The sequence below is a fragment of the Silene latifolia genome, chromosome 9 (assembly GCF_048544455.1).
Source record: "Silene latifolia isolate original U9 population chromosome 9, ASM4854445v1, whole genome shotgun sequence".
NCBI lineage: Eukaryota > Viridiplantae > Streptophyta > Magnoliopsida > Caryophyllales > Caryophyllaceae > Silene > Silene latifolia.
Window position 1 is genome coordinate 7,407,721 of NC_133534.1, and position 21,056 is coordinate 7,428,776.

At 36.5% G+C, this 21,056-nt stretch overlaps 2 protein-coding genes and 1 pseudogene across 2 annotated transcripts; all 3 read right to left on the minus strand.

The window, feature by feature from the left end:
* Positions 1–5,733: 5,733 nt before the first annotated feature.
* Positions 5,734–8,374, minus strand: LOC141598951 (LEAF RUST 10 DISEASE-RESISTANCE LOCUS RECEPTOR-LIKE PROTEIN KINASE-like 2.4). Its single transcript, XM_074418791.1, has 3 exons — positions 7,380–8,374; positions 7,155–7,211; positions 5,734–7,018 (listed from the first exon to the last, which is right to left on the minus strand). The coding sequence occupies exons 1-3, from the start codon at positions 8,194–8,196 to the stop codon at positions 5,943–5,945; spliced, it is 1,950 nt and encodes a 649-aa protein (XP_074274892.1). The 5' UTR covers positions 8,197–8,374; the 3' UTR covers positions 5,734–5,942.
* Positions 8,375–12,045: 3,671 nt separating this feature from the next.
* On the minus strand, positions 12,046–14,940 carry LOC141598955 (LEAF RUST 10 DISEASE-RESISTANCE LOCUS RECEPTOR-LIKE PROTEIN KINASE-like 2.5; annotated as a pseudogene).
* An 852-nt stretch (positions 14,941–15,792) lies between these two features.
* On the minus strand, positions 15,793–20,841 carry LOC141598953 (putative protein phosphatase 2C 15). Its single transcript, XM_074418792.1, has 9 exons — positions 20,605–20,841; positions 19,631–19,985; positions 18,702–18,873; positions 18,461–18,614; positions 18,206–18,269; positions 17,974–18,081; positions 17,728–17,853; positions 17,359–17,591; positions 15,793–16,279 (listed from the first exon to the last, which is right to left on the minus strand). The coding sequence occupies exons 2-9, from the start codon at positions 19,835–19,837 to the stop codon at positions 16,060–16,062; spliced, it is 1,284 nt and encodes a 427-aa protein (XP_074274893.1). The 5' UTR covers positions 19,838–19,985; positions 20,605–20,841; the 3' UTR covers positions 15,793–16,059.
* Between the last annotated feature and the right edge of the window lie 215 nt (positions 20,842–21,056).

Below are 21,056 nucleotides of genomic sequence, written 5' to 3' on the forward strand. Positions count from 1 at the left end.
ATCGAATTTAAGTAATCTTTGCCAAGTACGCCATAAAGATTACCCTTAAGTGCATGCAGAAGCATTAAGGAAGTAAAGCAAAGTGTTTATGATGCAATTTTGTGTAAGTGTGTTACACAAGTGACAATTGACAATTGAGGTTGCGCATGGTTTCCGACAAAACCATAATCAAAACACATTAGGATGGTTAAGATACCATTGTGGCTATGATAATTAAGAAGTAGATTTTCTAGAATCGTTCTAGGCAATAAAGAACAATGAGAGATATATATAACGGAAATTGAGTACACTTGCAATCATGAGATGTGCAAGAGGATGAGTCCCGCACATTTGTGAAAACAAGTGGGAGCTATTCTTAGGCTAAGAGGGCCTATGTCTTGATTGGATCTCGACACGTACTTAAAGTGTTGTGATGCAAATGTATACATTACAAAGGAAAACGAATATGTATTAAGGTTGAGTAAGGTACAAGAAGTTGATAAAACCTACTAACCAAAGCCTTCTCATAGGCTAAACATGATGAGTCATATCATTTCAATTGAATTGAAATGAACGACTACATGCAAGATCAAATTAGATTATAGAATATGAAATAGTAATCAGGCATTGACTATTCATATGTGATAATCGCATTTGTCGTTCGAGTTTTTCTTTAAAAACTCCTTTTATACCTTGTTACATCCAAACGGGTTGTAGTGACAATTGAACCCCGTTAAAGTGAACACGGATTAACATTGTATTCGCCCATAGTCACTTGTATGAGGTGACGTCTCGAAGTGACTAGAGTGTGATGCGATTGATGGCAAGTTCAAATGCCATAGAGTCATGTGAGATGACTAGTCGATCACATAGGCAGACTGTTAGGAACTTTTTGTCGGGCCTAATGACCGCTTATAGAGTTCGGGCAAATTTATATAGCCTGGTCGTGGCGAGAGAGTCGCTATAGTGTTCAAATGAGTCGATTCTTTTGACTAAAGACTATTCACCTAAGATGGCTCGTTTTGATTAACTTTGATTTGTGTTACTACGACCTTCGTAAATGGGGTCAAATGGGCATATTTTGGGTTATGATGGCTGTGGCTAGTCGAAGGGAATAAGTGCGATAGGAATTGTCCATCCCCTTGTCAGGGTTATAACAATATCTCAGGGCCACTCGAGGAGTAATGAACTGTAAATGCGTGGCCACGCTCGGAAGGTATCCAGAGTGGATAAATCCGGTCAATCGATTATTCTCCGGATCGAGGAAACCACTCGATATGATCACTGCAAGCAACGACGACCGAAAGACACCTTGCATTGAGTGGGAGATAGTAATAGGACAAGAGAATTGGTGACGCACACTTGTCGAGGACAAGTGGGAGATTGTTGGGAAATGTGTCCTCAACAATAGTTCGATCACATGATTTAAATATCATTATTAAATCTCATTTTAAGAATACAATTGGGAAGTAATATTGTTATCACAATGGTCAACATATATCGGTAATGATTGGTCGACTAGAGTTTGACATTACGTCGTGTGACGGTGGTGATCAGTTGACCCCTAGGTCATACCTAAAGGGCAATACTCTTAATTGATTATTTAATTAATCGTATAATGTTGCGAGTTAATTAAATTACTTGAAAATTGACGGACGATTTTGGAAGTAAAATTTACGTATCAAATTGAAATGTGATTAAATGAGATACGGTCTGAGTAATTGAATTGTATCATTACTCGGATGAAATTATTGTTTAAAGAAACAATCGGAATTGAATGATTTATTATAAATGCAATCTGTTGTGATTTATAAATTGGTAAAATATTTTGGCACAAGTAATTATGATATTACTAAGTCGATTTTTGTATGTGACGTATTTTTATTAATACGTTGAATTTTTAATGTGTTAAAAATTACATAACAAATATATGTGACATGTAACATGTTACATGTGACAAATTTGACAAATAACAAAATAAAATGGATTCTCCATTTTATGCCAAAACCGAAAATGTGGGTGTGTGTACATGGTTTATATTGTGTTGTTTATTTTTAAATAGAAACACAATCATAACACTTGTTAGTAGGCTTGCATGCCTAGTCTCTTGTGAAGAGCACAAACAAAAGGCATTGGGCATACTACCCAATGCTCCTCTTTTTCGGCCACCCTAATAGAAAGAGAGAAGAGTTTCTTTTTCTATGGATTCATTATTCATTCATTCACTTATTATTTTCTAGTGTTAGAAAGATAATTTCCTCTCTATTTTTATGATAAGTTAGAGAGATTATTTACTCCAAAAACTCATCTCCTCTACCCGGTTTTAGGAGATTAAATACCAACTATTTTGGTTCAATTTTTATAAGATTAATATTATACTAGATCCAATAATATTAATTAGATTAAGAGAAAGCCTTGGGTATAAAGCTTAGGGAGAGATCTTACACTTAGATCTTGTTCATCCATAAGGAAAGCTCAAGAACAAAAGAAAAGGAGATTTCTTTTGTGCCCTATAAAACCGAAACATCATTGTAAGGACATGATTTCTCCTCTATTTAAATTATCGTTTGCATGCATAAAATCCGTATTTAATTTTATGACAAATTAATTTTAACATATATGAGTATGTTAGTATGTATATGAATCTACATTTCCTTCACTCTTCTCTCTCAGACTGTTACTTTTACACTGTTACTTTGTTCTTCCATTTCCGGACTATTTAATTCAGTAATTTCTCTCCCTTTTCTCCTTAATTTCTTAATGTTATTTATTGTTTCTCCTTTATTTCTTGTTCTCCCTTTAATTATGCATAGCTAATTCCCCCTAGTATGTTAGGATTAGGGAAGCCGTGGTAGCGATGTTTTAACTGACTTGAATAGATTAGTCTTGCGATAGGAATTGTATTAGGCAATTTAACTGTTATCCGGTCGAATGAATGCATGCAGGAGACCATAAATTTAGTTAACCCCGACCTAGATCGAAAGATTGGAAGGGAAGGCTTGCTTAATTACAATAGGGTATTGCAGTAAGGGCGAAAGTTAAGCTGTTTACGCTCTAGGGCGGTTTAAGGACCGAAAGGTGACGACCATAGCTCTTCTTATCAATAGTCTAATCGCCTTAGTATTCCCGATAGTATAAGATCTGATAGCTGCCACGGTGGACCGACTCTTAGCATACTCCCTTCTCTTACTGTTAATTCTCTTATTCATTTCCCTTGCCTTAATCTCTAGTTTAGTTAAATCAATCAAAACCCCCAATTGTGACATTAGACAGATAAATAGACAAATAGATAGTATACCGCCTCCCTGTGGAGATCGACCCTACTTACCGCTGACTTCTGTTAGTTGTACTTAGGTATTTATTTTTGGTGCGAAACGACAGTATCAAAAGTCTTAAGAAATAAATGAAGCAAAGACACCCTATTTATAGTGGATTTGATCATCTAAGTAGTATAACTTAGGTTAATTAAATCTAAAATTAAATAGATGGCCTTTGAGTGATGGTAAGTGTTAGGCTATAGGCTTAGAGCACAAGTCATTGATCAAAATCAGAAAACTCTTCCCAAAACACTCAACATGTGACACTTTACCAAAATGGCAAAAAACTTTTCTAGCTTTAAAAGTTTGACAAGTTCAACTTATCATTTCTGTAAAAGGTAATTGCACAAATCTAGAGGTTTAATCAATGTGAATTTGTGACTTAAAGTTTCAGAAAATTAAACCGCAAACACTCAACATGTGACAACTTACCACAAATGGAAGAGTGCTTTAGAACTTAACTAAATCAACTTTCCATTTATGTATAAGTAGATGCATAACTTTAGAGGAGTCAACATGTGAGATTTGCAAATTGATTTTTCAGATTTGTTTTCAAACTAGGATAATTCAAATGTAAAATATTTGAGAATATGAAATTTGTAAAAATTTTGACACTTAAATTTTTCGAATAAAAGTTCCTCCATACGGTAGTATCGGAAACCCCAGTGCAATGCACTGTTGCATGGTTTTGCAGCCACTTAACGTAAATGAGAATGGTACACTTACTCTTACATTTTTCGACTAATGCTAGGATCATATCATTGTCTTGACTTATTGTTGACTTCATTTTGATCATGTTAAGCCGTCTTTGAGAGTCCATTTGATTGTTTCAATCACTAAGCATTTGTAATCGTTTACAACATTTGACTAAGGCTAAATGATTTCTTGTCATAACTTCATCTTGATCATTCTTGAACCATCTTTGGAAATTCATTGAGTGCTTCAAATGCTAAACATTATAACTAAGAAGCAAACAATTAAATAACAATGAAACTTGACATCATCAACCAAGTGTGTTCTAACATATGGAGTCCTGGATTTGTGACGTATTTGTGTCCGTATCAATTCAAAATAGGCGTCATTATCTCAATTCTCAACTCAAATAGGACTCGGTTATATATAAACGGATCATTTGTCTCAACGGTAGAGGTGATAATTGGGTCACTCGGGTCGATTACGGGTCTGGTCAAAGCAGGTCGTGTCATAGCGATTATTACTTCTTTATGATATGTTTGTTCTACCTATTGAATTTAAATGTAGAAATGTCTAAGTTTGCGTGAAATTGGAGTTTTTAATTTTATATTGTTTAGTTGGGGATGTTAGAAATTTGATATTGGGATGTTTATGGGAGTAATTATGCTTGAATTTCTACCTATTAATGTTTGATTGACTTAAGTTGTTAGCTTACTTAAGTATAATTATAAGCTAAGTTATTTTTCTTATTGCTAATGAGTTCATTCATGTCTTTTTTTTATCCTAAGTTGTATTTCTCTTTTTATATAGTACAATAATGAAGAGGGTGGAACGAGAATGGATGTATAAAAGGGTAGATGATAGAAAGATGGTTAAGTATGAGTATGTAGTTGGGGTGAATAATTTTATAGAATATGTTAAAAGTTAAAACCCAAGATGAATTTTTTTTTTGAAGAGAAAAACCCAAGATGAATTTAGTCATTCACAACTCATTAAATGTCCATGTGTCAAGTGCAAAAATATGAAATACTTGAGTGAATTTTTGGTGCACGACTCGGGGAGCTATTATGAATGGGTGTGTCATGGTGAGCCTTTTTCTTTTACAATACCCAACAATGAACCAAACACCCACGCTTCCATTGGCGGATCATATCGAGACATTGTAATATTAATAGACAAGATAGTGAATTTGTCTTAAACATTTATTTTATCGTAATTTTAAGATATGTCATAAAAAAATATATTAATGATAAATTTTTGAATTATACAAATTTAAATAGCTTTGTTTAATTGAATATAAATTTTAATGCTAAAAGAGATAACTCGGGCGAGGCCGGGCACCAATACTAGTATCAAATATAAACACAAAATCACTTTCATTTGATCAACATTAAGCCTGATAATTGTCGAGTCATCAATTTAATCGGGTCAGTATCGAGTCGTATCAATATCGGGTTCGGCTTAATAATCATTAGGTTGTGTCGGGTCATGTCGGTTTTGGATTGCAATATTCCCAGGTTCTGTTGTGTCGAGTTTACTTGACTTCGGGTCCAGTCAAACTTGCCAGCTCTAGTTTTAAATTGGGTATTAGGTTGGTCAACATGGTCGAACACTACAAACATCTTATTAGAGTTGAGGGGGGTGTGGTCAAGCTTGTACACGCTTACAAAGAAGCCACTCGTGCTACTAAATTTTTTTTTTTGAAAGATTAACTAAATATTTCACCTTTTTATTGTTTAGAGGATAACAATCATGTAATCACTTTTAATTTCCTTTGCTATTGATAGTTTTGTACTTCAATTTCCTACAAATATAAAAAATACATACAGTTGTTTTAGATAGCAGTGTATACTATACAAAAGTCCTAGAATCGAGTCTAAGGTCCACCATTACAGACGCGGATAGACTATCACTGTAGTCCGTAAGGTTGATACTCCAACTATAATTGAGGAATCAAATATAGACGGTTGCTGCTCGAGGGGGCATCGGCAGTGATTCAAGAGGGCCTTCTATCATCTCGAGTACTCTGTCCATTGATGGACGGTCTGATGGATACGTTTGTATGCACCATAAGCTCACCAAAATCATCTTTCTCTGTACCACTTTTTCTTCTTCATTCAACATTGCATGAGTTGTTTGTTCAGTTTGTTCAAGTCGTTTGAATATCCATTCCGGAAAGTACTGTTCACTACTACGCTGTACTTCAGGCGATAAATTCGACCCACCACATGCCATATTTAAGACCATCATCCCATAGCTATACACATCCGATTTATGAGATACTCCACCAATAGTTCTATAAACAACCTCGGGAGCAATATAACCAATCGTACCCCTAGCTTCCAACATCGAGATTGTACTATCCTTCGTTGGACACAATTTTGCAAGTCCAAAGTCGGAAATCTTTGGGCAAAACTCTTCATCAAGTAAAACATTATGAGGTTTAATATCGAAGTGTAGTATACGAGCATTACACCCTCGATGTAGGTAGTTTAGTCCTCTAGCAATCCCGACTGCAATTTTGAACATGGTTTCCCATTGAAGAGATGGATGTGTACTGGTGCGGCCACAAATGAATTTATCAAGAGAACCATTGACTAAGTACTCGTATATGAGAGCACGTTTATTCCCTTCAAGGCAGAAGCCTAAAAGACCGACAACATTGACATGATTAGTTCTACTAATGCTTAGTACCTCGTTAATGAAATCATCTCCGTTACCCTTCATCTTATTCAGTAACTTCACTGCCACAAGCCGACCATCTTGCAATTTGCCTTTATAAACAATACCAAAACCTCCTTCCCCGAGTTTTTCTTTGAACGAACTGGCTATTTTCTTTATGTCAGCATATCTGTATCTTTTCGGAGCTAAAGATCCATAGGCTTTCAGAAAAGCCTCTACATTCTGGTTCTGTTTTATTCTTCTAATCTTTAAACTTGTAACTTTTTCAGGCAGAAGTCCTTTTTTGGAGCAGATGCACAGTAAAACCAAAACCAAAACCAATATCATCAAAGCTAAAGCGCCTGAAACTGGAAAATTTTTGAAGATCATAAGCTAATAACTTTGGTAGCCTTATGACTAAAAGTGTAATAACTCTGAAAACGTATTAACAGAAAAGGGAAAATATAACATGACAGAGACATGGCGGAGTGCCCTCTGAATTACCTGATCCGATGATTACCAATTTTCTTCGTCTTGAATTTAGTGGTTGAGATGGAGTTCCTGCAGAGGGTAGGATTTATTGGTCAGACACAACAACGACAACAAAGCCTTTATTTCCAAAATGATTTATAGTTGAGCAACAAGAATCGATCTAAAATGGTACGGAGTAATTGGTAAGTCCACGCGATAACTAGCAAATATTTGTACATTAGAGATAAATCAGTGCACCTGGTTTATGACATACTGCAGTATATGTCCCATCTGGGCAATAGCAAGTAAATCTCATTTTGTTATCATCCGATGACCCACATTGACCTCCAGAATTCTGACATGCTGAGCAAGCATCGAAGTCCACCGTGTATTCCACCTCAAATCCCTTATTCAACACTCTAGTAAGATTCACATTTCCCTTGTTAAGATCATCCAACTCTGACTTCAGCACCGGAAAAAACCTCGTTGAACACAACTTACTTATGTTAGCAACATCTTCTGGTTTATCAACGTAATAAGCTGAATCCGCAGTATTATTTACACCGTTACATGTGAGAACCTTTAAACTACCACTGTAATTTGAGACCGAAGAATCACAACCAAAGAACAAGCTAATGTTGACAACAGTTGGTGTTAGCTTAAAGGGATGTGACAAAGTGAATATTGTTTCGTTCCTGATTAGATTTTGACAGGAAATATCCGTCTCATTTGAAAACGGTTTTTGAACCAAAGACATAGTATGCGAAAAAGTATTAATACTAACAACTCTCGTGCTAAGAGATTCCGCCCCGTTTGTATTACCCATATCATAGATAAATGGGCCAACTGTCGGCCCAGTTTGACGACAGTTGAGCCCGATATTCCGATGGCCGCAGAATTGCGGCCTGTTGCCTCCCCAAAATGGGTACCCAACATTTGTAATATTCCCGCAAGAAAATGGATTGTTTTTGCATATTGCATAGTATGCATTATTTCCAGTTGACAAATGAATCATAGTTACTAAAAAGATCAAAACTATGAAGTTATATTGAAAGGTAAACAGAGTAGAAGCCATTTTTATTAAGGAAGAAATCCCAGTTCTTCGTAAAAAAAAAAAAAAACTGAAACGTTTTGAGGGATTTTAGAAGATGGAAAAGAAAAACCAAAGTGAACATAAGACCGACCGGTATCAATGGTTTCAGACTTTCAGGCTGTTCAGTGTTCACTAAGGACAAGATGAGAAAAATGTGTTCACCGAGCCCTACCGCCTACAGCAATGCTACTGAACTTATTAACAGAAATTATTGTTTTATTATACGATACGGTTTTATTATATGTATCTGATATGCTATACGAATTTAATTATACGTGGATATCCGATATGATTCTTTAAAAACCATATTGGATAAGGATCAGCAAAATATGAAATTGGATATACGGTATCCGATACGGTTTCTTTTTTTCTAGAATAAAATATTACTGTAAAATATATACATAAATCACAAGATATCTAATACTCCCTCCTAATCTACATAAACTCCCCTCTATTTCCTTGTTTAGTAAAGTTTTATACTTATTTTAATCACTTACCCCACAACAATACCCCACCTCACTCCACAACAATACTTATTTTAATCAACTTACCCCACAAGAATACTTATTTTAATCGCCCACCCACAAATCCACAATACATTCTCTCTCTCCAATTACCAAACCCCACTACAATATTTTACCTTATTTTAATCCCTCTCCTTAATTCTAGTGCCCCTCATGAATAAGGAGGTTTATCTAGAATAACAGAGAGTATGTTGGTGATTAAACCTTATTAGTATTAAATTTTGTAAGTTATTTACTCTTATAACTTTTTAAAACCAACAATCACACATAGAAAAAAAATATACGGAATACTAAATTACATAAGTGAGGCTGAAAACCGAATACCGGATATACGGAAAAACCGGATATAAGGTTTCCGTAAATAAAAAAAAACGTATGAGATAAGGATACTAAAAAAGGAGATTTAAAAACCAGATATAAGGTTTCCGTATATACGGAAAAACCGTATGAGATAAGAATACTAAAAAAGGAGATTTAAAAAACCGAATATAAGGTTTCCGTATATACAAAAAAACCGTATCAGATAAAGATACTAAAAAAAGAGATTTAAAAAACCGGATATCCAAAACAGTACCGGATATCCGGTTTTTCTGACCCCTACTTGAGAGTTTAGAGTAGAGACCCCCTCGACAGGTCGACCCAACGACCAAGTCTCTTCATTTGACAAGTCCATGTAATTGAGTGGCACAAAATGAAAGTCTACTCTAAGAAGTCTAACGTTAAGTCTTCCCGTAATAGATGATCATGTACTCACTCATGTTATAACTTATAAACAATACTCCAAGCTAAGAGTGGATTATCTTTGATGAAGTATTGTTGGAAAAAAATTGCAAGACACGAGATAAAATATGAAAAAAATAAAAATAAATAAATAATATTGGATTCGAAAGGGTCCATCAAATTCAGTAAATTTTGCAAACAGATAGTGTCGTGTTTATGTTGTGTCAACTTTAAATGGGTAATCATTACTTTAACCTAAACCCAACCCAATTACATAAACGGGTTATTTGTTTCAACCTTAACTCGACCCCTTTTGATTTTTCAACTACCCAACCCAATCTGTATAACTTAACTCGTTTAAATTCCTTAACCCAACTAAGCTTGTATAACCTATTAAGCCAAAATGATGAATAATAGTCCTTACCTTTAAGCTGGTGTAGACACCAAAATTTTATATTTTGGTATCTATTTATTTTAACAAAATCTTTAGTATTTAGAGATAATTATCAATAAATATTGTGATAATATCTTAGATATTTTAGAAATCTTTACCTTGCCCTCTAAGCCAGCTATAACTATAAATACAGCTACAATCTCTAGGGTTTGAAGGGGGAATAGATAGGGGAGCAGATGGATTAAGTCTCAAACGACCCCGTCTTCCTACTACCAAATTGTAGGTATGATGGAATAAGTCAAGACCCTCGTAGCCCTATCAAAATCCTAAATCCCTTAGAGATGGAATCAAGAGAGTTACGAAAATTGTAACCTTCAATCTTTCAATAATAAAACTTTTGTTTTCCATATTATTTTGTTCCTCTTTATTGTTTATCGCAGGTACGAATTTTTATGGTTTACAGCTGGTTGATTAGATTATCAAGTAAACTAAACGAAATTAGGACTAGTTTAAATAATTGGGTTATTTTTAATGAGTCCGTGTTGAAGAACTCAACCTTAACCAGATCACATAAGTTTCGTGTCGCGTATATGTCAGCCCAATTACATATATGGGTCGTAATATCTTAACTCTAATCTACTAACTTTGTGACGGATTCGTGTCGTGTTTTTAGGTCGAGTAATGATTGTTACCTCTAATTTTATCCATGAAAATTTTAGTCTAAAATAATTGGACCTAGGCGGCTAAACTGGACCTTTGGAAAGCCAGTTTCCTTTTTGGTTACAGAAAGCCCATCTTCAATAATAGCCCGTCTCTAACCTGAGTGGTAAGATGTGACCCAAATCCCAATATTGGGTTTTAAGTAGAGGTGGTGATCGGGACAGTTGGGTTTGGGTCGGGTCGGGTCGGGTCAGCCATCATTTTCGGGTCGCGTCGGCTCATTATCTTGTCCATTGGTTTAGAGGTGTACAACATAGCCGGCCTCGGCCCGGCACAACACTGCTTCGTGGGCCGCCATCTAGTAGCGCGGCCAGCACTATGCCCAACCCGGCGCGACCCATGTAACCCCTTGGGCCGTGCTAGTGCAGCAACTTCCTTGGCCCGGCCCGGTCAAAACACTAACAAAAAAATATTATGAAGCCCGGCCTGGCATGTGCCCGCTACTAAGTGGGCCGGGTTAGTGCTAGGCCAAACCAGCCCGGCCCGGCCCAACATACACAGGCTCGGCCCACTGAGCACCTCTAATTTGGTTTAATTACTTCACGTCAAACATCTCAATCGAAACACAAAATCATTTTCATTTTGATCAATATTAAACTTAATAATTGTCGGGTCATCAATTTAATCGGGTCAATATCCAGTCGTATCAATAGCGGGTTCAGGTCACTAATCATCGGGTTGTGTCGGGTTATGGGCCGTGCCGGGTCGGGTTAGGTTGGTTTCGGATTGCAATATTCTAGGGTTATGTTGGGTCGGATTTACTTACGTTGGTGGTCGGACCCACTCTAGTTTTAAGTTGGGTATTAGGTTGATCAAACATGAGTTTGGTTCAAGATGATCAACTCGCTAGTAATAATCTGTGGTCGTTAGTCAAACACTACAAAGACCTTATTAGAGCATCTCCAATGGTTTATGCATATGGACTTGCTTGCAATATTTGCAAAATTATAAGCATGTAGCTTACCATTGGAGTTGGATATTTAAGTGTGGCTTTCAAGCATTGTAGCTTTGTCAAGCTACATGGCTTGGTTTAAAAAAAATAAAAAATAAATTATCTCATTTGATGAAAATTATGAATGTGGACCCATACAAGCTACAAGAGGTTGTAGTTTACCATTGAAGCGGTATGTAGCCGCAAAGCAGCGTAGCTTGAAAAGTTAATGTGGCAAATCAAACTACACCCAAATATATGTCCATTGGAGTTGCTCTTAGAGTTGAGGGTTGTGTACTTGTGTGGTCAAGCTTGAACACGCTTACAAAGAAGCCAATCGTGCTACTAATTTTTAATTTTTTTTGAAATTTTTAACTAAAAAATTTACCTTTTTATTGTTTAGAGGACGAGAATCATGTAATCTCTTTTAATTTCCTTTGCTATTGATAATTTTGTACAATTTCCTACAAATATCCAAAATACATACAGTTGTTTGTTTTAGATACCAGTATACTATACAAAAGTCCTAGAATCAAGTCTAAGGTCCACCATTACAGACGCGTATCACTGTAGTTCCGTAAGGCTAATATTCCAATTATACGAAGGAATCAAATATAGACGCTTGCTGCTCGAGGGGGCATCGGAAGTGATTCAAGAGGGCCTTCTATCATCTCAAGTACTCTGTCCATCGATGGACGATCTGAGGGATACGTTTGTATGCACCATAGGCTCACCAAAATCATCTTTCTTTGCACCGCTTTTTCTTCTTCATTCAACATTGCTTGATCAGTTGCTAGTTCTCTTTGTTCAAGTTGATTGAATATCCATTCCGGAAAGTACAGTTCACTACTACGCTGTACTTCAGGAGATAAATTCGACCTACCACATGCCATGTCTAAGACCATCATCCCGTAACTATATACATCTGATTTGTGAGAAACGCCACCAAAATATCTATGAAAAACCTCTGGAGCTATATACCCAATCGTACCTCTTGCTTCCAACATCGAGATAGTGTTATCCTTTATGGAGCACAATTTTGCTAGGCCAAAGTCGGAAATCTTGGGACAAAACTCTTCATCAAGTAAAACATTATGAGGTTTAATGTCGAAGTGTAGTATTCGAGTATTACACCCTCTATGTAGGTAGTCTAGTCCCCTAGCAATCCCGACAGCAATTTTAAACAAGGTTTCCCACTGAAGCGATTGGTTTGTTTGACTGCCGTAGATGAACTTATCAAGAGATCCATTGACCAAGAATTCGTAGATGAGCGCTCGTTTTTTCCCTTCAAGGCAGAACCCTAAAAGAGTGACGATATTGACATGATTAGTTCTACTAATGCTTAGTACCTCGTTAATGAAGTCTTCTCCGTTACCCTTCATCTTGTTCAGTAACTTCACTGCAACAGGCCGACCATCTTGCAGTTTACCTTTGTAAACACTACCAAAACCTCCTTCACCGAGTTTTTCCTTGAACGAACTGGTTATGTTCTTTATGTCGGTATATCTGTATCTTTTCGGTGCTAGAGATCCATAGCTTTTCAGAAAGGTCTCTACATTATTGTTCTGTTTTATCCTTCTAATATCTAAATTTGGAATCGACAAAAGACGTTTCTTGGTGCAGATGATCAAAGCAACCACAACGAATATCACCGCCCCTACAGTGCCTGAAACTGAAGGCACCAAGCTATTAACTTGTTATTCCAAATTTCCAACCGACAATTACACTAACACGAGTACAGAACATTCTATATGAGACTTTTTCGACACACATAACAGATTTAAAATTATCGAATATGGCATGAGAGTATGAGACTAAGAAGTACCTGTTCCGATGATAGTCAATTTACTTCGTCTTGCATTTGCTGCAGCATGGCAAAATATGACCGATCAAGAAACGGAAACATAAATGATATATGCAGCATAAGATGATGTACAGAAGAAATAGTGCAGTAAGTAGACTACTCCCAGCCAAGCACGCTTAACTGAATATGAATGAAAGAGCGAGAGATAGATACTTACTCATGCCGGGTTCTTGATAAATAAAACAATGATAAGCATGAATTTGATCAGCGCAGAAACATACAAACTCTTCAGTACTCTGATCATAACCACACTGCCCTCCTGACTCTGTACAAGCACTGCAATTATAACTCGCAACCCACTTCAACGAAAACCCTTCCTATAACATCTCTTTTACAGTATTATTACCTCCTTCAGAAGGCACCGAAACGACCCCATTACACCTCCTTTCCAAGTCTCCCACCCCTGCATCATCCTCATACACTGCCACTGCTCCACATATCACCAATTCCGAAGAATTTCTTCCCAAAACACTTTGCGGGCAGTTTAGAAATAGAAATATTTCCCTAAACTCAGTGCTGTACTGGTACATACCGTTGCCTAACGTCAAATTCTGACGTGGCAACGATCCAAAACACGGGCTGTTATGACCTAAAGACTGCAAGAAGACTGAGTTTACGACTTGAATGGTTTCGTCATGGTAAGAAATGTTCTTGATCACATAATCAACACCTGATATATTAACATATGGAAGATTATTGTTCTTGCAAGAGACCTCAAAACCGGGATATCCACAGTATGAGTTTTGCTGGCTTTTTATATAAAATGGATAACTTATATTGATATCACCACATTTTTTCGATATGCAGTCACCGTAATGATTTTCAGGAAAAGATAATAACAGAGGTAAGTGTAGGAATATGGTTAGAGTGAAAAGGTAAGGTTTTGGGAAGCATTTGATGGTCTTCATCTCAAAATAAAACATAGGAAAAATTGGTGTATAATAACAGGAAATATATTGGATAATATCCCAGTATAATAAGGTCTACAGTTGACTTTTTGATACCCAAGAAGTTTGACTCCAGTTTGGGTGCATGAAATAGTTGACTAGGGGCATTGATGTCACCAACAACAAAAACGACGTAACCCTGCATCAATGACTCCCACAAATTGTAAGCAAAAGGGGTCGGATATACGCAACCTTACACTTGTGTTAGCAACACGAAGATATTTCCGAATGACCCAGGATGAAAATTGTAACTACATCGAAGGACCGCTACTTCACAAAAGAAAGAAGCGCAACCACTTCAGCGAGTCATTTTGAGTACCCCTGAGTTTTGCCACTTAATATGGTACCCTCTTTTGAACCTAAAAACTTTGACGGACCATAACTCGTGTTTCAATGTTCGAAAATAACGTTTTTTTTTTTAAAAAAAAATTGATCCTCGTTTCAAGAACTACGATTTTGAAAAAATAAATAAAAATGTTGCTTTTGAAACTTTTGGCCAAGAGATTTGAATATAAAAATCGTTATCGAAACTCGTAAATACAGGCTTTGGTCAGCCAAAGTATAGGGTACCACGTGCAAAGTGGCAAAGCTTAGGGTAACCACGTCAACTTTCCGAAAACTAATTGTTGATTAAATTAAGGAAAGTAGGTAATGTCATACCTGTTCAATTTGAAGAGGGCTGCACTCCAAATGCGATTTTTAGTCAAGAGTAGAGGACGAAATTAGTGATTTGTCACTAATTATTTTTGTCCTTTAATGATACAATAGTCGTACCTGGACATTAAACATCATTATCATATGGATGAGAGCTACACTTATATAACAAAACTGATCTTTTCTCCAGGGAATTGAGTGCTGAATAATTGCACCAAGTTAGAATGACAGAAAGTAGCAGTATGAGTCATCTGAAAACAGATTCTTAAAAAAAAAAAAAAAACAGATTCTTGATAGTTCAGTACAGTGGTAGTCTGGTAGACTACTAGTATCGATTCTCCCTTGACGTCTGTTACGACAGGCGGGAAACTGTGAGACATTGAGGTAACAGTGTTTCAATTTACTCGCATCAAACCCGCAGCAAGCTTAAATTGGACATTCAGATCAAAACCTGAACAGATTTGCCAAGCTCGCCAATAGATAAGCAAGACAGGAGCGGAGCCATGCTTAGCCGAGCTACAGGACATGACATTAGGGCAGTCTAACAGCAACAATGACTTGCATGTTAGGTGCACAGACATTGCAAGGAACATGAAGTTCATCCCTCATTTGCTGAACTACGTATCAAAGATAAATACCGCTGAACTGCGTATCAAAGGGTTAGGGTATGTTCTCTAGATACCGTGAAATCATACCCTAAATACCTAAACCTCCTTTTCGAGAAGTATAACAGTTGAACGGAATAACAGTCGAAGGTGAGAGATGGGACAGGCCGACAGGCCGACAGGCCGACAGGGGCAAACTGGACAAGTCATTCAACAATAGAACAAAGAACTGATTTTGCATAACTTTAACTACATTAAACTGAATAAAAATACAGCCTCGGATTTCATCTAATTAAGCCGCTCTTAAAACCGTAACTACAACAAATGATACGGAGTACTACATTATTCAATAATCCATATATATTTATATACTAGAAAAACTAGTCGAAATTAAAGAAGGAAACTAAGATTTCCCTACTAAAAAGAGATTAAGAATTGAAAGAATTGAAGGAAGATAGAACAACTAAAATCTAAGGAGGATAAGACTTAAACTACTTTGAGACCACTAGGGCGTTTTCCTTCCATAGCATCTTTTTTGTTTCGACAATCGGCACATAGGAATGGACCTTGCCAGGGCTTAGAGCTGGTAGAGAAAATGGAACCAGCATGGACTGAGATACCTTCACTAGGCGCAAGGTCCACCTGACAGATCGCGCATGTGAAAAGACCAAGTGCTGAATGTGCACAAGATTCATCGTTTCCCAATCTGTTGCCACAAAAGAGAGACTACTGAGAACAAATGGATAAAATTACCGGTGTTTCATGGAAATGTATATTATCAGCAAAAGGGGCTGGAAAATTAGACGGAAATAATGATTGCTAAGGTAGATGATGTTACGGAGAAGATGGGAAAGAGTTGCAAAGTTTTTTTCTAACGTAGACTTATTAGAAATGGAGAGAAGAAAGATACGAAAAGCTACTATAAGGTTGTGATCAAGGTCATGGGACTTTATGTTACAAAACATTATTTTACACCAAAACACAACACTTTTTTCACAGAATACTCAAGTCCAACATTTCAACACCATCGAGCGAGAGTAACATATGTGGGAATCACTATGTTGACAAACAAAACGATGATCAATAACTTTTTTCCAAGATAGGGAAAATCTACATTTCACTTTTCTAAAAGGAAGTGTCATGTCCATACATGGATGCTTAATGTTCCTATCCCAGAAGCTTTAAAGTAGACGTAAAGTTCAATCTAGGGAAGTACAATGTCCCAAAGTAAAATCTTTCAAATGCGCTAAAAGATCTTCAAACACAAGCAAAGTATTTTGTGAAATATCAAACAACCATAGTGTCGCCTCAGCGCAAACCATTAAAACCAAGATATAGCAAGCATCCTTGCAAAGCACTCTTAATCCCTCAAACTACTTCAAACCATTATCATGGCCTAGTTGTTTGACATTTAAATAAAATTTTGTGAAAATTGTAGTAATATTAAGATCAATCACAAATTTGGAAATTATAAAAGAGGATCCTATCAGCAAGAGATGTTGTCAATATAGAATATTATGTCGACTACGACTATGCAGGTCAGGAAAGCAATTAAGAGACTCTGAGGCATGAAATTAAAAATCTTAGTCGCACAATTAGTACACTAATACTTTCAAAACTATGTGGTTCCGGATTTTTATAGTGGCATTACGCCTCAAGTTTTCAGTGCCAATGTTTATTAGTAAATCGCCATTAGACAACAAAAGATATGCAGAAACCCAAATAATGGTACACGTTAACTTTATTATCATTCGAAGAAAAGGAAGATAGAAAGTTGACACTAACCGGTCTGCAAGCATCGCTGAGCCTTCTTCAAATAGCTCTTCGACAATACTTATAGCTGATAATTTTTTCGACAATTTGCTAGAAGAGTCACGGGCTTTTTTCCAGAAAAACAAAGCTTTTAGCTTATTTTGCTTCTTTGGTAGTAGCCGTGGAGGCGCAGGATTTTCGGGTGGAATTATGTCAACAACTATACAGGTTGTATCATCCTTAAGGCCCCTTGTCCGCAATGCTTCCTGATCCATCAACAAAACTCAAGTTATCCAACAACTACCCAGCATTCTTAGGGTCCATATGCATTTTCTCAAGGTTACAAATGGTTACTTGGGTCACTAAGTACACAGTGAGGAAATACTAAAGAAGGACCTTTACCTTCACTACTTGTCTAGCTGCAAGTTCAGCAGGCAATCCACGACACGCCTTTGCAGCCATCTCTGATGATATTGCATCCCAGATGCCATCTGATGCAATTATCAGTCTCCCACCAGCGCTTGACAGCTTTGTAACGATAAAATAAACTTAATTATTTTTTAATGCTAATAAAAGTGTCGTATAATTAAGAGTATCAAATACGGGACTCCAAAAGCAATAGAGGAACCTAAATTGGTTCAAATATACCTTCACTTGTTTTACATATGGAATTGGAACTATAAATTCGCCAACATCTACATCTCCGATTGATCTAGAAAGGCACAAACCTCCCGGCCAACAGCGAAGAGGTCCTATCTGTACATATGAAGCTTGAGTTATTAACAGAATACTCCACAAAAAGGTTAACAGCTTACAACTTCCTTCAAACAAAATAAGCAAAAAATATTCCCCTGCCTTGTCAAAAGGGTTAACTTCTCACCTCTACACCTCCGACAATGCTAAGCCTTCCGACTTCACCTCCACTTGCAGTGACACGCTGCCTTCTGAAATTTCAAAGTTCCATATATTAATGCAACTATAATTTGGGTTTAAAGGGCGCCACAAGGGTACTATCGATACTGATGGGATCTGAACCCTAGTCCCAAATATCAGCCCTTAATGACTTTACTGGCTCATTTAGCCGCCCATCTGCAGTTAAATTAATAAATAATTAAAAGAAAGGATAGGGACGCACTCTTCCACATTGTCTTCTAGTCTATGATCAACAGTTAAATCAGAGACAGCACCTCCTTGGACATCTAAGATGCAACGGGAATCACCGACACATGCTACAGTAACTGTCCATCGATCTACAATTACAAACGTGGCTGTTGTTCCTGAAGTTTCACCTGATCAAACAGTCATTATCATTAGGAGAACTGAGTACAAGAGAACTGCATGAAATATTTAAACTGAGCATGACAGATTTAAACTACCTTTTCGCTGGAATTCCTTGTCAGTTTTTACAAATCCAGCAACTAATGCTCGAGGTAAAGCTTGGAGCCATTCGTCCCGTCCAAGTCCTCGAGGGATTGCAGCTAAAACATGATTCAGTAAATTTTCCTTTGTATATACAGCAGCAGCATTTCCATTATGACCATCAAAAACCTGGACATTCACCATTACGAACATCCTAGTCAATATCCAATGTTGTAAACTACACCAGCAATTCAGAACTAACACTGTTGTTGCCAACTTTGTTCAACAAGTTCAGATCAGTACACCAACCAAGATCCCAAGAGCACAAGACGAACATCAAACAGTAATTTTAAAGCGATAAAAATTACACAAAAGAGTAAAACTTCGTTGGTTGTAACTTGTATCCATGAATAAACTTCTTATTTTCTATTTAGAGTGTCCAGTGAAAAACTTCCCACTTGGTCTTATTGTACATAATTTGTGGTCATTACAGTTTGTGACCACATATTTACATCATTCCACATAACATTATATTCTTAATTTCCGAACCAGATAAATCGCCAAATTTATTAATGAACCAAGTTCATACACCTTACATTATGTGAATTGTTAAATACGACATACAAACTAAATGCTTGACAGCAATGTGAGCAGAGAACACCATCCACCTTGTATGCTCTTAAAAATTCAGGAAAAAACAATAGGAAACCGGCAAATTACGTATACAAACTAGATGCTTGACAGCAATGTAATCAGAGAACACCATCCACCTTGTATGCTTATAAAACTCGGGAAAAACCAACAGGAAACCGGCAAATTACGTATACTAACCTACCTAACTTCAATACAAAATCATTCTACAATTGTTGAACAGGCAAATTCAGTATCATCAATTCTTGAACTCAAATTAAAATAGGCAAGAATATGGAGAGCTAAAATTACATACAGCGAAAACCGAGAAAGTGGAAGATACATTGCCAGGAACTCTCTGACAATCAGTCCTAACAAAGATATAATCTTCCCCTTTCTTAGATTGTCCTGCATGACCATACTTAACATTTGGTTTCTCCATCTTCTCATTCTTCATTTCTCTACTTATCAAAGCTGCTAACGGTATCAGATCATGCTGCGGATACTGCTTCCTTGAACCCATCTCTCCTTTATAACCAAACACTTTCACCAAATAATCAAATCCCTCAAAAATTACCAAATACTTCTCCTTAGATAAGCCAAGATCATGTCAAAATCGTCACAAAAGTCCATCAAAATGCAATTTTGAGCGAAACCCAGTTCAAATTTGACTGCAAATAACAAGGAATCATAAGCAATACTCCAATGTATCATAGAAATAAATCCAGAAAATCACATAATTATGGCACATAATGCTGTCAAAACAAAATACTCCCTCCGTCTCAATCATTTATGTACCATTCGATTACAATACTCCTCACAATGAATATAAAAGGTAAAGAAATGATTGAGACGGAAAGAGTAAGACACTCTCACCAACTAATCAAATCCCTCCAAAATCCCCAAATACTTCTCCTTAAATAAGGCAAGATCATGCCAAAATCAACAAAAAAATCCATTAAAATGCAATTTTGGAGGAAACCCAGTTCAAATTTTGCTGCAAATAACAAGAAATCATAAACAAATTTCCAAAAAAATCACATAATTCTGTCAAAAGTTAATCACACCTCAACTAAACATTGAAACAATTACCTAAAGTATAGATCTTGTGTAATCAAGAACAATTATGATAAAATAATGCACAAATTACATTCAAAACATGTGATTAGATCACAAAAAAATGAAATTAAGGTAATTATATTGAATTATGAACAGAAACCCAGAAAAATTAAGAGGAAATGACAAGAAATAAAGAGAGCAAAATCAAGAAAAGTAGAGGAATTTATTTACCCGCCAAGAACAAGTGGAAGTGTAAAGGGATTGAAAAGTGTGTGAAAAAAATAATGAGATCTGAAAAAGACTGAAGCAGACAGAAAAACAAGTACAGTGTTGAGTATGTTTTAATGCAACTACTGCTGTTAATCACTCAATTATTATTTATGATTATATGAATGATTATGATTAATGATGACAGTATGATGGAGAATAAATTGATGATTGAACGAGGATAATAGGAAATTCGACACGGCAATGATACGCCGTATTGAGGAATGATGACAAATAGACTGGCAAAACGGGTTAGTCGGGTCGCGTCAGTTCGGGTTGAGTCGCAATTTCGGGTTAATTTGGGTCGGATTGGGGTTTTGGGTCTTTTCGATTTGTTGGTCGGGTTATTTTATGGTTAAGCCGGTCAGGTTATTTGGGTCCAAGTCATTTTCGTGTTGATGACTAAGAGAGAAAAA

What these genes read in the sequence shown, in the direction of transcription:
- LOC141598951 (XM_074418791.1), bottom strand. Translation starts at nt 8,196, where the DNA reads ATGGCTTCTACTCTGTTTACCTTTCAATATAACTTCATAGTTTTGATC. An exon ending in TGCAGTATGTCATAAACCAG is followed by an intron (nt 7,212 to 7,379) that starts GTGCACTGATTT and finishes TACCCTCTGCAG; the next exon opens with GAACTCCATCTCAACCACTA. An exon ending in ATTGGTAATCATCGGATCAG is followed by an intron (nt 7,019 to 7,154) that starts GTAATTCAGAGG and finishes AAAATTTTCCAG; the next exon opens with TTTCAGGCGCTTTAGCTTTG.
- LOC141598953 (XM_074418792.1), bottom strand. Translation starts at nt 19,837, where the DNA reads ATGGGTTCAAGGAAGCAGTATCCGCAGCATGATCTGATACCGTTAGCA. An exon ending in GCATTGTCGGAGGTGTAGAG is followed by an intron (nt 18,082 to 18,205) that starts GTGAGAAGTTAA and finishes TCATATGTACAG; the next exon opens with ATAGGACCTCTTCGCTGTTG. An exon ending in CAGCTAGACAAGTAGTGAAG is followed by an intron (nt 17,592 to 17,727) that starts GTAAAGGTCCTT and finishes TTGATGGATCAG; the next exon opens with GAAGCATTGCGGACAAGGGG.